The sequence below is a fragment of the Antechinus flavipes genome, chromosome 2 (genome assembly GCF_016432865.1).
Source record: "Antechinus flavipes isolate AdamAnt ecotype Samford, QLD, Australia chromosome 2, AdamAnt_v2, whole genome shotgun sequence".
Classification (NCBI taxonomy): domain Eukaryota; kingdom Metazoa; phylum Chordata; class Mammalia; order Dasyuromorphia; family Dasyuridae; genus Antechinus; species Antechinus flavipes.
In genome coordinates this window covers 194797273-194812982 of record NC_067399.1, presented here as the reverse complement: position 1 = coordinate 194812982, position 15710 = coordinate 194797273, and the positions used below count along the sequence as shown (strand labels likewise).

The following is a 15710-nucleotide window of genomic DNA, read 5'->3' as shown; positions in this document are numbered from 1 at the left end:
AATTCTATTGGAATTATCTTGAATCACTGTATTGTTGAGAAGAACCAAGTTCATTACAGTTGATAATCACATAATTTTGTTATTACTGTGTACAATGTTTTCTTGGTACTACTCACATCACTTAGCATCAGTTCATGTAGTCTTTCTGAAATCAACCTTCTCATCATTTCTTTTAGGAAAATAATACTCCATTACCTTCATATACTTATTCAGCCATTCCCCAGCTGATGAACATCTACTCAATTTATAGTTCATTGTTATAAAGGGCTGCTACAAACATTTATATATATCTTCAAGATAAGCAATCTGGAACTTCAAGGAAATTGAGAACACTAATAAATGTTATAAGTGAAATTCTTAAAATGAAATAAAGTTTTGATTCATTACTTTACAGATTAGTTTGATGTTGCTTGGTATTCAGTTTTTCAGTTAAGATGAGGATTTTGGCCTAGATGAATCAACCAATCAGCAATGTTAATGAAGAATTTGAATTTAAGAATACCCTGTAATGAGTCCATTGACAATGATTTTTTTTAATACATTAGGCAAAGAAAATAGAGATAGTAGGATTAAAATTATTATTTTGAAACAAAATTATGTTATTTTTGCATGAGTTGATAGGCCTGGTCCTTCTAGTACAAGCCCATGCTGGGAGCATAAATGACTAAGCCTCCTTCCAGTTCTAAATTCTGCAATCCTATCATGACTCTCTCTTTTTTTTTTTTGGTATTCAAATTGTACAGTTCTATAATGCTATTTATTTTTGAACTTATGTATTTGTATGATGGCAGAGATGGTTTAATAAATAATTTTTTTGGATATAATTGATAGTTGAATTATTTGAAGAGTTGAGTTTTTTGCTTTTTTTATCCAATCAAATTTTTCAGAAGCTTTTTAGTCACTTTAAAAATTGGAAATCTGTCTAAGATGATATTTTCTTGCCTTCCTAAATTTAGTGTATAGAAAGTATCTTTTTCTTGATGATTTGAGGTCATGATCTTGAACATTCATTACTATAATGAACAAACATACACAGTGATACCCTCAAAATCTTTTAAAGTATCTAGGTTGATACATAAGTGGCCCCAAACTGTTGGCCTTTTTCAGATAATAGGCTAATGTTTTTAAAGCTGGAAGAGATCATAGAGGTTTTGAAGTCTAATTCCTTCATTTTACAGAAGAGGGAACTGAGACCCAAATAGAAAAAGTAGCAAAGGTCAGTATTTAGATTTGGTTATTATATTTGCTTTTTGTTTCCTTCCTTGTGTTATTTATCACTACTGTCAATATGCTTGTTTGTAGAAGCTACTATTCCTTGCTTTAAGTTCCAGCTTTTTTGTATTATATATGAATAAACAACTTACATAGTGAAGAAGAGCTTCGAGGTTTTCCAATGAAGAAAGTGCATAAAATTTGATGTATGGACTTTGACACCTGTTTCAGCTTCTCAGAAAGACCTTTTTATGCTTGCTTTCTAGGTCTTGAACTGATTCGCTGGATAAATAATTATCTTTTGAATAATATAATATATGTGCATGTATACATGTGTGATATATTGTAAAGCTTTTTTTTTTATTGGGGAGAGAAAGTGTTGCAGCATGATAGAATGACATAGCTGAAAATGTCACTTTGCATACATTTATGAAAGATTTCATATCTTTTAGTGTTTTCCTTCATCTTCCTTCAATTAATGTTTTCTTCAAATTATTTTGCATTTATTTGTGCTGAAGAATGTAAGTTTCTTAAAGCTAAATGCCATTTCTTCTGTCTTTGTACCTGCAATGTCTGTTGTAGTGCTTTTTTTCACGTAGCGGGTTAATATGATAATTGATTATCTTATGAGAAATCATAAAATAAATGATATTGAATGGAATGGAATTTGAGGCTTATTTATTGCATGACCCTACAGGTCTTGGTTTCCATATTTGGGTTAGTTTTTTCTCTCCAGCCAAAGCAGACCACAAAGCAGTATGATGCAAAGAATAGCTTCACATTGGTTAATGGGCAGGCACATTTCAGGTGCACTTTATATAATCATCAAAACTGCATCACCTCTAGTAAAACTTTTCAGTCCATCCCCCTCCATTTTTACAATTTAAGTTTGTAATAGTGGCACAAGGCTTTTCTTGGGGAATTAATGACTGGATGGTTGGGGTTAATGGCCCTTGGCTTTGCCTCAGGCCATCAACTCCTCCCAGGCAGTCATTAATTCCCTAGAAAATGCTTGGCACCTGAATCTTTACTGCTTAATTCGGCCATGCCTTCTTGTAGAAATTTCAAAAACTGTCATAGTTGCCTGACCTTTCTTTGTGAGAAGAGCTGCTTTATTTTCTATGCTCTTAATTTTACCTGTGGCTCTCTCAATCAGCCAACTTTCTAACTAGGAATAACAGCATACTGAATTTCTGCTATTTTCCTTCTGGGGCTTCCCTTTCATGAAAGAGCTGTTTTTCTTCTTATAAACTGACACTTAGGCTTATAATTACAGAGTAGTAAAAAATATGCAGAGAGAAAGTAAGATGACTTGTAAACAGTTGAAATGAATCTTAAATTGGAGACTTTTTAGTTATTTAAGTTCATAAACCATTAATTTATACATTTTTTCTTAATGATTTCTTAATATAATTGTAAGTCTGAGAGACTGGATAATATATAATGGAAAATTCTTTGGAATCCTTTTGGAAATCTTTGGATCCTTTCACTTGCTACTTGGCTAATTTTGACCAGTCATTTACTCTGTTTTTATCTTTGTTTCCTTACCTATAAATTGAAAAAACTGGATTAGATAATCTCAGAAGACCTTTACAATTCTAAATCTTGTGATCAAAAAGCTTTGAACCAGGAACCAGAAGATAAGAATTTGAGATTTTTGACGAAGTCTGGGTACAATCTTGGATAAGCCAGGTGACTAACCTCTCTGATCCTTAATTTCCTCATCTGTCCTACATACCCCCATAGTTATTGGGTATATCAAGGAGAGAATATATGTGCAAGCAGTTTGTTAATTGTTAAAAGTTGTACAAATGTATAGAAATGTACTGAAGGCATAGATGGATTCTGCCTTCCCTCACTTCTGTTGGAAACAGTTTGAGAATTCTGCTTTGATGGAAGGGGAAGGTTCTGAATTGGACTTCTCTAGTGATAGTGATCATTGAAAAGGCTCATATTGGAAAAGGGACCTGTATGTGCCAAAATGTTTGTGGCAGCCCTGTTTGTAGGGGCTAGAAGCTGGAAAATGAATGGGTACCCATCAAATTGGAGAATGGTTGAGTAAATTTTGGTATATGAACGTTATGGAATATTATTGTTCTGTAAGGAATGACCATCAGGATGAATACAGAGAGGGTTGGAGAGACTTACATGAACTGATGCTAAGTGAAATGAGCAGAACCAGGAGATCATTATATACCTCAACAACGATACTGTTTGAGGATGTATTCTGATGGAAATGGATCTCTTCGATAAAGAGAGCTAATTCAGTTTCAATTGATCAAGGATGGATAGAAGCAGCTACACCCAAAGAAAGAACACTGGGAAATGAATATAAACTGCTTGCATTTTTGTTTTTCATCCCGGGTTATTTATACCTTCTGAATCCAATTCTCCCTATGCAATAAGAGAACTATTCGGTTCTGCACACATATATTTTATCTAGGATATACTGTAACCTATTTAACATGTAAAGTACTGCTTGCCATCTGGGGGAGGGAGTGGAGGGAGGGAGGGGAAAAATCGGAACAGAAGTGAGTGCAAGGGATAATGCTGTAAAAAATTACCCTAGCATAGGTTCTGTCAATAAAAAGTTATTAAAAAAAAAAAAGAGAGAGAGAAAGAAAAACCATAAGCAAACAAAAAAAAAAAAAAAGAAAAAGAAAAGGCTCATATCACTGAAAAGGGATAGAGGTTGTTTTTGAGAGAAGCATTATTAAGAAAGAAGTACTATCAAAGTCCTTCAAATGACCAAATGTCCTATGAAATTAAGTTTGATCAGTTTGAGATTATTGAAGAGACTAGATGAAGGGCATATGAATTTCAGTTAAAAAAAAAGATACTAAAGAGCTCAAGGCATTGTTGTAGAAAGAATGGTGACTTTTTCCCGAGATCAAGAAAAACGATAAAATCTACCAAGGAAACAAAAATTGGATGATTGTTGTACAGAATAGAGTAATTTGATCCTTTGGGGTACCAGGGAAAGTTTGTTTATTATTGCCTTCAGGGCCAGTTCTTGAAAACTTTCAAATGACTAAAGTTGTCTTTGCTTATTTCTAGTTTCTGTCTCTCCCTTCTCTTTTCTTTTAATACTACTGGGAACATTTTCATTTTTAAGAAGAGAAAGAATGATATTGCCCAGAAAAATGTCATCTATGAATTCCAAAAATTCTTTGCGAGGGATTTGGAGTATATGTGGTGAGGAAGCCTTCTTTAGATTGTGAAAATTATGTTACATATCTGACTACCTACTCTATCTATTCATTACTCATCCTCTATAACTTTTCTTGCCTCTCTAAATTGAAATTCATGATAGTGTGGTATTTTTAGCTGAAAGAGAATTTAGAGGTGAGTTTCCTTTTTTTTACATTTGAGGAAATTGAAGCTTAGATTGGTGAGGCGATTTGTTTACATATTATGTAGGTTAGTAAATGGGAGAAACAGGCTTACATTCAGATCTTTTAATTCCAAATAGTAGCCTTTCTAATCAGGGTTAACAGTCTCCCAAACTTTTGTAGATGAGTGATGGAAATAGAAAATTTCCCCCTTTTTTGGAGTATTTTTTGTCTTATCCCTTACCCTCTGACTGAGACTAAAGATGGAGATTCTCCATCTAAATCTATTTCAAAGTGCCCCTTTAGAGCCTCTGGAGTTAGATTGCAGAAGATAGAAACAGCTGGCAGAAAGACTTAGTGACCAAACTGAGCAGGGAGATGTTCTCTTTTCCTCATCTTAACCCTTTCTCTGCTGCTTTCCATACTCAATAATCCTGTTGTATTTATGACTTATGGTTGCTTTAAAATGGAAATAAGTCTATCAGGGCCACAGTCAGAGGTGGTTGTGTTGTCTAATTGTGAGAGCAGTTGATTTTAGATGCTTTAGAAGCTTTCTTGTTTATCTACAACATCTTGTAATTTCTACTTTGTTCAGTCAGTAGCTGCATATCTGAAAAGTGGATTTCATTTATTAACAGATTATCTGCTTTAAAAGAGTATCCATCACTTTCCTTAATATAAATAATATTTTCACTGCAAAAAGAATCAGAGATATATAATTTTAAAAAGTGCTTATGTAAGCAAATTTACTCTTTAGTCTTTTCTTCAAACCTGTCATTGAAGAAAGTGCTACATTAATTCATTGAATGTTAGACTTGGAAGAAATCTTGGTTATTGCTACTTTAATTTAAAAAAAGTTATCTTTTGTTTTTAAGCTATTTTCATTTCAAATAATATCTTTTCTTTCTCCCCTATTTGTAACAAAAAGTAAGAAAGAGGGGGAAAAGTGGTTGAAAATCAACCAACACATCCAGTGATTGACAAATATAAGTGATTTTCCCCATCTCAGTTTTCCATCTTTACAAAAAAAGGAAGGGAGGTGCATTTTCTAATTAATAAAACTAATAGCATTCAGTTTCAATTTTATGTGTTCTTTATATTTATATTGCTGTTACTGCATTTATTATTTTCTTTATTGTGTTTATTTCACCCTGTATCAATTCATATAATCCTATGATTGTTTGAATTCTTCATATTCATCATTTCTTAACCTGCTCAATGACATTCATTACGGTTATATATCACATTGTATTTAGCCATTTGAAGTTGATGGTCACTGACTTAGTTTCCAGGTTTTGTTTTTTTTTTTACTTAAAAGGTTCTGCAATAAATATTTTGATATATATTAGACCTTTGTTTTTGTCTTTGGTCCTCTTCTGATATATGCCAATCAGTGTGATAGATGGGTTAAAGAGTTTGGAAATTTTATCAGTTTCTTAGCATAATTTAAAGTTATTTTTCAGAATGTTTGAGTCACTTCACAGTTTTACTGAGAGAATTATTAATCAAGCAACAAGCATTAAGTATCTGCTGGATGCCAGATATTGTGCTAGATGCTAGGGCACATGTACACAGAATGAAACCTCACTACTCACAAGGAGTTTATGTACTAATGGGTATATTTGTGGTTTTTTGGCAGTCCTTCCAATATTGACTATTTTCATCTTTTGTCATCTTTGTCAGTTGCTAGATGAGTTTTTTTGAACTGCATTTTTCTTATTATCAGAGCAGTTTTTCACATGGTTGTTAAAAGTCTGTAGTTTGTCTATCAATGTTGTATATTATAGGACCTTGTACACAGTAAGTACTTATCACTAGAAGTACTAGAATTTTAGAATACCCAAAAGACCAAGTTGATGCAGTGAATTTTAATTTTTTTACCTAAGATAAAGATTACCAATTATTATCATTTTTGTGGTTTCTTGACATTCCTTTAATCTACTTATCACAAGTTAGTTGATGGCAATGCTGGAATGAGTGTTAAAATGATCCTGCATTTGTTCTTGGGTTTAGATCCTCTAAATATTTTTAGAGAATAATCTCCTCTTTTTTTTTTTTTTTTTTTTTTTTTTTTTTTTTTTTTTTTTTTTTAGGGATTCAGTGGACATTTGAAAGGTAGTTAAAAGTTTGTAGTAATAGGTCAGCAGAGCTGGTCAATTGTAGTCTTATGAGTCAGTGCTTAGGAGGGACAGAATTATCTTGTGTTCTTTGTGAAGCAACATTTGCAGTCTTTGAAGGTCTGTTGTTGTCAAATGAAGTTATAGTACTTGTGAGACTTGTATTTGATGAAATCCAATATGAATTTTTTGATAATATAGATGTTAATAAGTACATTGTATTAGAGGTCAGACTTGATATCAAAGCCCATTTCTACTTTGTTATCTTCGAATCATTTAGAAGTTTAGGCCTGGCATTAGGTATTTTTGAATTTCTTTCACATTTCTCGATACCAACTACTTTTACCTCTTTAAAAGTGATAGTTTGAGAATAATTTCTTTAAAGTGTCTGTCCATTTTCATTTCTTTTTAGACTTATGTGTAGTTTCCTTCATTTTAATCTAGTTTGAAGACAAACAAAAAGTCTATGGTGACATACAAACTAAATTTGAATTATAAGAAGTAGATTTTTTGATGAATTCCAAGAGCTTGCCATTCAAAGCATCATTATATTTTGGGAAATTGTTCATTGTTATCTCTTTGATATTAAATAATGTTGTGTATTGTTCCAAGCACAGAAGAATAGTGCCATTCTTTAAGCTTTTTGTTTCTTTTCTTTCTTGTTCCATAAATTATATGGAAAATACATAAATAATAAATAAATTATAAATTTATAATGATTATAAATTATAAATTTGGTTTTTTTGGGATTCTAATCCTATTAGATTTATTTTATTAGGATTGATTTTTAATTTGTTTGTTTTCTTTTTTAATGTACAGGTTTACTTTCCATACTTTCATTTTAACTTTCATCTCTTACCCTTCCACCTGAAACATCTACCTTCTACTGCAGGTAGATGTGGACAATTTTGAGATAAATCATAAGCTTCTTGGGAGCAGAAATTGTTTCATTCTTGGTATTTGTATTCCCAACATCTGGCTCAGAAGTTGGCTTTTAATATATGCTAAATATGTGTTTATTGATTCATTTAATCATTATTAATTTTTATTGTGATTAGTGATTTTTGCCCAAACTTGAGTTCAGACAGATTGTGTGATATAAAGAGCTCTGCACTTAGAGAGACCCTGTTTAAAATCCTCCCTTTACAAACTCTTACTACCTGTATGGACCTGGGTGATTTACTTCACTTATCAATTTCATCTGCAAAATAGGGGAATAATACACCCTTCTCACTCTCAGTATTTTAGGAAAAACAATTTGCAGATGTAAATTTTTTATTGTTTTCCTATAATTGAAAATTAATTTCAAGTATTTGATATTATGTATACACCTTAGCTTTTCTCTTTTAAAACTATTTTATTAATATTTTTTATTACTCCATTACAAGGATTTCTTTAGTTTTCCTTTCCCTCATCTTCAGAAATCCACCCCAGGTTAACAAATAATATTTTAAAAATAGTAATGGCTAGTGTATATATTGTGCATTAAAATTTGAAAAGTGATTTTGTGTATATTATCTTTTTTGATTCTTACAAAATTTCTGGGAGGTGAGTGTGATTATTATTTCTACTTTACAGATGAAGCAGTAGAGGCCCAGAGAGTTCAGGTGATTTGCTAGTAAGTCACATGGTAAATACCTAATGCAAGATTCAAACTCAGGTTTTCTGATTCTGACTTTTTCCCCTTCTCTCCCAAAAAAGAAAAGAAAGAAAAAAAAAATCAGCAATGTATTGAAAATATATGCAATGTATCATACGAGGAAACCTTATTCTACCTCTGCAAAGAAGTAGGGCGAGGATGTTTTCTTATTTCTTGGTTTTGCTGCTCCCATAAATATACCACTTTTATATTCAATAATTCTGAAATCCCTTTATTTTACCATGATCTCTTGACTTTTCACCTCTCTTTCTGTCTTCTTTTATAGAACTTTGCTTTTTTCCTATACCGTGACCTCCTGGCCCCTCAATTCTTGCCTGGATCTTTTCCCCTGCACTAGCTACTCCCTTCTCATTTCCTTGTCTTGGCTCGTTGGTCAATTTCACTGTAAACTGTCAATTTCACTTTTACAATATGTTTTAAATATGTTGCCTATTCTTTTCTTACGTTGCCATCACTCTGGTGCAGGCCTTTATCACTTCCAGCCTGGATTATTGCTTGTTGGCGGGGCTGCCAGGATCAAGTTTTTCCTTCGCCCAATCCATCCTCCATTCAGCCACTAAAGTGATTTTCTTAAATGCAGGTCCAAATATGTCATTCCCCTCTTGATAAACTCTAGTAGTTTTCTGTTGCCTCAGGAAGTAAATACAGAATGCTCTGGTGTTGAGCCTTTCAAAATCTAACACTTCCTACCTTTCCAGTCTTTTTACACCTTACTTACTGACATATTTTTCAGTCCAGTGATTCTAGCCTTATGGGCTATTCCATGAGTAAAACACTCCATCTCTTAGCGCTGGGCATTCTCTCTGACATGCTTGGAATACTTTCTCTTCATTCTGATCACTGACCTCCCTAGTTTTCTTTAGTCCCCAACTAAAATCCTTCTTTATTAGAAAGCCTTCCTCAAACCATCTTAATTCCAGTACCTTCCCTCCATTAATTGTTTCTTATTTATATTATATATATCTTACTTTATTACATATTTTTTTTAACATTTTGGCTCCTTCATTAGATTTTTAGCCTCTTTTTGTATTTCCAGTGTTAACATAGTAGATGCTTAACAAATAGATATTGATTGATTGATTTTTTTATAATTTTGTATAATTCATTTTTTGTCATTATTCTTTCTATTAACAGTGTTGTAATTTATATAATTTCATATTGTTTTCTAACATGATTGTACTAATACACCAATGTATTACTTTGCCTATCTTTCCACATCTCCTTCAATATTTACCATTCTCATCCTTTGTCATATTTGCCAATTTACTGAGTGTGAGATAAAGCCTCAGCGTTATTTTGATTTTCTTGTCTCTTATTATTAGTGAATTGGAGCTTTCTTTCCTAAAATTGTTAATAATTTGCAGATCTTTTGAGAATTACTTGTTCATATCGTTAGACCACTTTTTGGGGAATAACTTTTGAATATATATCTATATATCCTCCTCCCCCTTCTCTCGAAGTAGTAACTCTTGAAGACATCATTGGAATTTTGATCTAAGAAAAGAGTGATCAAATCTTTTTAGTATTGAAGGTAGATGGAGCTACTTAATATTCTAGTAGTAAAAGTGAAATTGAAGAATTGTAGACAAAGAAGTGATCATCTAAATTACCTTAGAGAAGTTTGAGGTTGTAAGGGAATATTTTATACATGAGTAAACTAAAGTCCATAAAGACTGTCATATAGTGAGTGGTAGAAGTAACTCTAGAACTCAGATCTTAAGTCCTAATGCAGTTCTCATTCTGCTGTACTATAGTGAAGGAAGAAGAGAACAGAGTAGATATTACGTATTAGGATATACTACATTTTGCTTAGATGTAATGGAAACTCAAGATATGAAATAACAAAAGAACCTCGAGATGTGTTATATTGAATTTAGTCTCTTATTTTGGATATGAATAATCAAACATGGAGAGGATATGTGAATTGCCCAAAGTTAGGCCAGAGTCATAGGGACCTCCTGGGCTAACCCAATTGTAACAGTCAGCAGAGGGACTTCCTTTTGTGAAGTGCTAGTATGGAAAATTTTTTCTTGCTTGGCAATATGTAAGGATTTAGGGAGCTAGTCTTGTTCCTAGATTCATTTTATAATAGAAAACATTAAAACCTGTTTGAGGCCAAAGAATACTGTATGATTGGAAAACAGAGAACAATAAAACACACCCACACCCACCCACACATCTCCCCTCCATTCCCTTTCCTCCCCACTCCAGATGGTACAATAGAAAGCCAAGCCCCTTCCATAGGTGAGAGCTGTGGTTGTGGGAAAATTAGTAAGATGGCTAGGAAGAGGGGGAAATGATTTTATGGCTTCAAATCTTTATAATAGAATAAGATATAAGTACAGAGAAAGCTTTAAAGTAAGGAGAGAAGTTGAGGATTAGATTTGAAGATGGATAAAAAAAATCACAGTATAAATAATACAGGAAACTTTCCTTGATGGGTTGGCAAATGAAAGCAGCAGACAAGGAGCCCAGATACACTATTACATGTTGAAGCATAGTGGCCTTTGTGCTTTAGGATACTTCAGAGGATAGTTCTAGGTGTAGAAGTAGTAGTCATTTATGCTTATTCTTATTTGGGCATATGAAATAGAAGTCATCAAATACACAAAACCTGAGAAGAAAAAGTGGTGAGATTTTCTAATTTGTGCAAGTATAGAAAAACTCAGTTTTACTTTTAAATATTAAGATGAATTGATATGAATTAAAAACTAAAGATTAACTTTATTATTGTTTGCTATAGTTGCATATATACATTTTATACTTTAGAAGTTGTCTGTTAACAAAAACTGTTCTTTCATATAAATAATGCCATTATCTTCTGAAAGCATAGAGGAATTTTCATCATTAAAAAAAATTTCCTCAGTAACTTTAGTTTCTCATTAATTGAGTAAATGTCTATTGAGCACCTAGTCTTTACTTAAGATTTTCATCTGCCTTTTTTTCTTCAATACCTAGAAATAGCATATGTATTAAACCAATATAAGACTCATTTAGGTATGGAACAGTGTAGAAATCAACAGAGAGAAGCCAAAGAAATGGGTGAAGCCAGGCATAGTGGCAATAAAGTGCCTCTTTTACAACAAGGTTAATTAATTTAGCAGGCTTTATTAAGCACCTACTATGTCTAAAGTACTATGCTATAATAATAATTCCCTCCACTGAAATTGGATTTCACTTGCTCACTGAGGTATGGAAGTAACATTGAGTCTCAAAGACTAGTCTATTAGGGCATAAACTCTCATAGAAATAAAAGTATTAAAGATCTATAGTGTGGATACATCTGTTGTCAGAGGACTAATCTGACTCAAATCGAGGATTAGCCACTGGGTGATGATAATTTTTTCAATAATAGAAATATTAAAATAAGTAGTAATTAATATTTAAATCTACATCTTAAAAGTGACAAAATAATTTAAATGGAATATGTTTTTTAGGATCACCATATGAGGTTGATAGTATTTGTATTGTATCTATTTTTCAGATGAGGCTCATAGAGTATATCTGATTTGCTTAAGATTACAGAAATAATAACTAATAAAGCTAGATAATTACAGTGAAGCTGAAGTGCCTTATACTGCAGTTGTGTATATCATACTGTAGTATGTAGTATGATATACTAGTCACTCAGTGGGCAAAATCTAAAATGTCTAATCATGAGGACTGATTGCTGTCAGACTTTCCCTCTTCTATTTTTTTTAGTAAAAATTATCAAGGAAAACCTTAATTTAGACTATTTTCCTCTCCCCTAAATTTAATTAACAGATGTTAGTTTTTATGAGTTAAATGTAAAATAAAGGATGATTGAAACTACTCTTACCCTCCTTCATGGCACTGTCAATTATGAACCTAAATAAGTTATTCATTCCACACACTCCAGTACTCTGGAGAGAGTTATAGGGGCCCAGGATTTTTAGTTAGAACTTATTTTCTTGATCATTAAATCTACCTCCCTCCTACCTTCCATTGACAGAGGAGGAAACTGAAATGTAAAAAAAAAAAAAAAAAAAAAAAAAAAAGTTTTAGTGATTTTCCTAAGGTTATATAAGTAGTAAAAAATAGAAAAAGAATTCCAACCTAGATCTTTTGATTTTCAGTTTAGTACTCTTTCGCACCATATTGTACTGTTTTCTTGATTGAAATAGTGTAATTTTATCATCATTGATCGGTGCTAACACCAGCAGCAGTAGTAAGAATGACTGCCTCATCTCTAGGGTTGCAAAGCTACATGATAGTAGCCTTTGTATCTGTGCACTTCCATTCCTCTGACTAATATGTTAAAGTTTTTTGATTTATAGAAATCTTCAATGCAGAACACCCAGCATCCATACTCGATGTTTCCTTTGCCATCTCCAGATCTTTACCTATCTTCATGTCTAGAATTCTCTTTTTCCTCACTTCCCTCAGCTTAAGTGTATCTCTCTGTAGGATCCCTTTCTGAGATTTTCCCTTCTCTGGTTCTTAGTGCTCTGCCTCAAATCTCTGTATAAATTTTGCATTTATTTATTCATATGGATGCTTTTCACCTCCAGTAAAATGTAAGCACCTTAAAGGCAGGGTCTGTTTCTCTTTTTTGTCTTTTTATTCCCAGAACCTACCATTGGGTCTGGCATATAGAGAGTCTTTATTGAATTGAACTCAACAAATGCCTTACTTTTGACTTGAATACAATGTGAACAAAATCACAGAAATGTTATAAAAGAGAAAAACAGCTAATTCAAGTAGATATGTCATAAAATTTCCATTTTATTGTTATGTGTAATCATATTTAATTAAGATTTATAGGAAAATGTTTGAAATCTTAATGTACTCTTTTATTATATTTGTAGATCCACATCATAGATTTTGATGATGAAAATAATATTATAAACAAAAATGTTCTGCTCCATCAAGTGGGTGAAATTTGGCACATTAGTGCCAGTCCAGCTGATAAAGGTGTACTAGCAACCTGCTACAATCAAAGTAAGTTCATATTTACTTCAATGTATGTTTATGCCTAGGAAGCAGAAATACTTAGGACTGTTTACCCATTGTGGTAGTAGCAGTACCCAAGGCTCATGTATCAGTTTAGATTAGTTTTTTTTCAAAAGGCATTAAAACTGCCCTGGAGACTTAATTGGCTTATTGAATTAAAAGCTTGGTTGTTGAGATAACTGCCTAGGTACAAACCCCCTTCCCCCTAATACATTAATGTGTCTCTCAGACTTTTATCTGTCAGATGATCATAGGTAATTTAGGGCAGGGAGGTTATGCTCAACTAAATCAGTGCTATATAATTGCTCAATATCCTTCTATTGCTCATGCTAAGGCTAGGGCTAAGTTAACCTCTTTTTCTTAATTACCTTGTTCCAGTCACTTTATTCCAGTCTTGAACCTAATCTTCTAGATCATCTTGAGTCAGGCATGGCTTGTTTACTGCCTCACTCATTTCCAAAATGAAACAGTGTAAAGTTGGTTAAAATAAAAACCCAACTTTTAAAGATTTAAAAATCAATAAAGTTTGTCCTCCATGCCTGGAATGTATTCCCTTTCACTTCTAGGTCATAGAATCCTTCATTTTTTTCAAAATTTAACTTAAGGCCATCTTTTATATGGAGATTTTCCTTTTCTGATTCCACCATCATTCCATTCCCTTGTAACTCTTTCATATATTTACTTACCTACATGTGTATACATTTACACATACCTACACATACATTTTTATACAAATGTATATATACATGTATGTTTATATGTGTATGTTTATATATGAGTGCTAGGCTGTAAGCTCCTTGGGGATAAGGATTGTCTTTGTATTCCTGGTATCTTATAACACAGTTTCTGGCATATAATAGGTTCTTAATAAATGTTTGTTGATTGGTTGATACATACATAAAGATTATTGTTATTATGAGCAGATGTTCTCAGAAATGATTATATTACTGAAGTGCTTAGAAGAAAAACTTGAATCTCAAATGTGCCAGATGTGTTTTAGTAGCTTTAGCCTAGGGTAGAGATGTTTAACATGTCACTTAAAGAACTTGATTTTAAAAAAATATTCTGATAACTTATATTTCTATACATTTAGTTTCCTTTGTTATCTTACATATTTTGTGTATTTTAAAAGCATTTTTCTAAAAAAGGCCTTTTATGCCTCAGTAATAGCATCCACGAAGATTAACTCTTTGTCTGGGGCTTGGTTGTTGGGTGTTTAGTGGTCAGAATGTGAAGAAAGCAGGTACTCATATAATTAGCAAGCTATATAGGTGTATATAAAAAGTAACTTTTGCTTCATTTGTTGTGTTTGTGTATCATATATTGCAGTTAACAGATAATGAGAGTGTGGGATCATTTCAAATACTATTTAGTAATTTCTTTAAAAAAATTTTTAGGCAGTATTTATGTTAATGTGCCCTAAATATACCTCCTTTCTCTTTATCCTATTGTTCTCTGTCTTCTCTGGGATGATTCTGAATAGTGTCAAATTAAATATTGTGACTAAACTGACCTTGCCCTTCCTTAATTCTCCTTTCTCTGTCACTCAGTAATGCCTTTTATCAAGTTTTTGGCTTTGGAAAGAAAAAGTCCTTTAATTTTGTTTTTTTGCTATAATTATGCCAGGACAAAGTACTCATGTTTCTTTCTATTCAGGGTCAAAAAAATTTGTTCTTTTTTTCATTTCATATACTATTCAAAAGGTTTTTGTATATATTGTTTATTATCCATCCTATCACTTTGTCTCTTTCCCACTCTCTAGGTCCATTAAAATATTAGTGTAGGGATTACTTCCCTTTCCTGTGAATTTAGCCATTTGTCTAAATGGTTGTTTTTAATTTTAAAATTCTCTGTTATTAGATTTTTTTTATTTCCTATAAATCTCTCCATAACTTGGTCTTTATTTAGCATTTTCTTTGTCTTCTTTGTCACACCTCCTTTTCAGGACCAAAAATTCATTTCTGAAATAACGTTGTCGGCATTTACGTTTACTGTTGTCAACTATAGGATTTCTTTTAGATTATCTCATCTGTTATGTCCTCTGAATATATCCTCTCAATGAAGGCTCCCCAAGTTTCTTCTTCCTCTCCTTCTGTAAACACCTTATATAAGCTATGACATTTAATGATATTTGTTGGGCTTAAGTTTTTATGGATTTATTTTTTCAAAAAAAATCAACTCAAGATGCAGTTTATTTCTTGCTAAGCAAGAACTATGGTAGGATAAGTTACTATCAGGTGGTCAAAACATCTAAATTTTCCAAATGTGTGATTAATTGAGAGAAAGAGAAAGAACAATATTCTTTTCTACTCAGGCAAATCCCATGGAAAAAAAAAAAACTAAGATTGAATTTGAGTAACTAATTTTTTTCTTTAAAATTAAAAAAAAAATTCAATTCAGTTTTATTTTCAGTTC

General features: G+C 32.3%; 1 protein-coding gene across 2 annotated transcripts in view; it reads left to right on the top strand.

The window, feature by feature from the left end:
• The window catches only part of EIPR1 (EARP complex and GARP complex interacting protein 1), a 224285-nt gene that overhangs the window by 21850 nt on the left and 186725 nt on the right, over nt 1–15710 (top strand). The window contains exon 3 of one of the 2 annotated variants that reach the window (XM_051976046.1): nt 13151–13283. The exons of the other annotated variant lie outside the window; for it this stretch is intronic. Within the exon in view, the coding sequence (XP_051832006.1) occupies nt 13151–13283 (133 nt within the window). The remainder of the gene's footprint in view (nt 1–13150; nt 13284–15710) is intronic. 2 annotated transcript variants of the gene reach the window in all.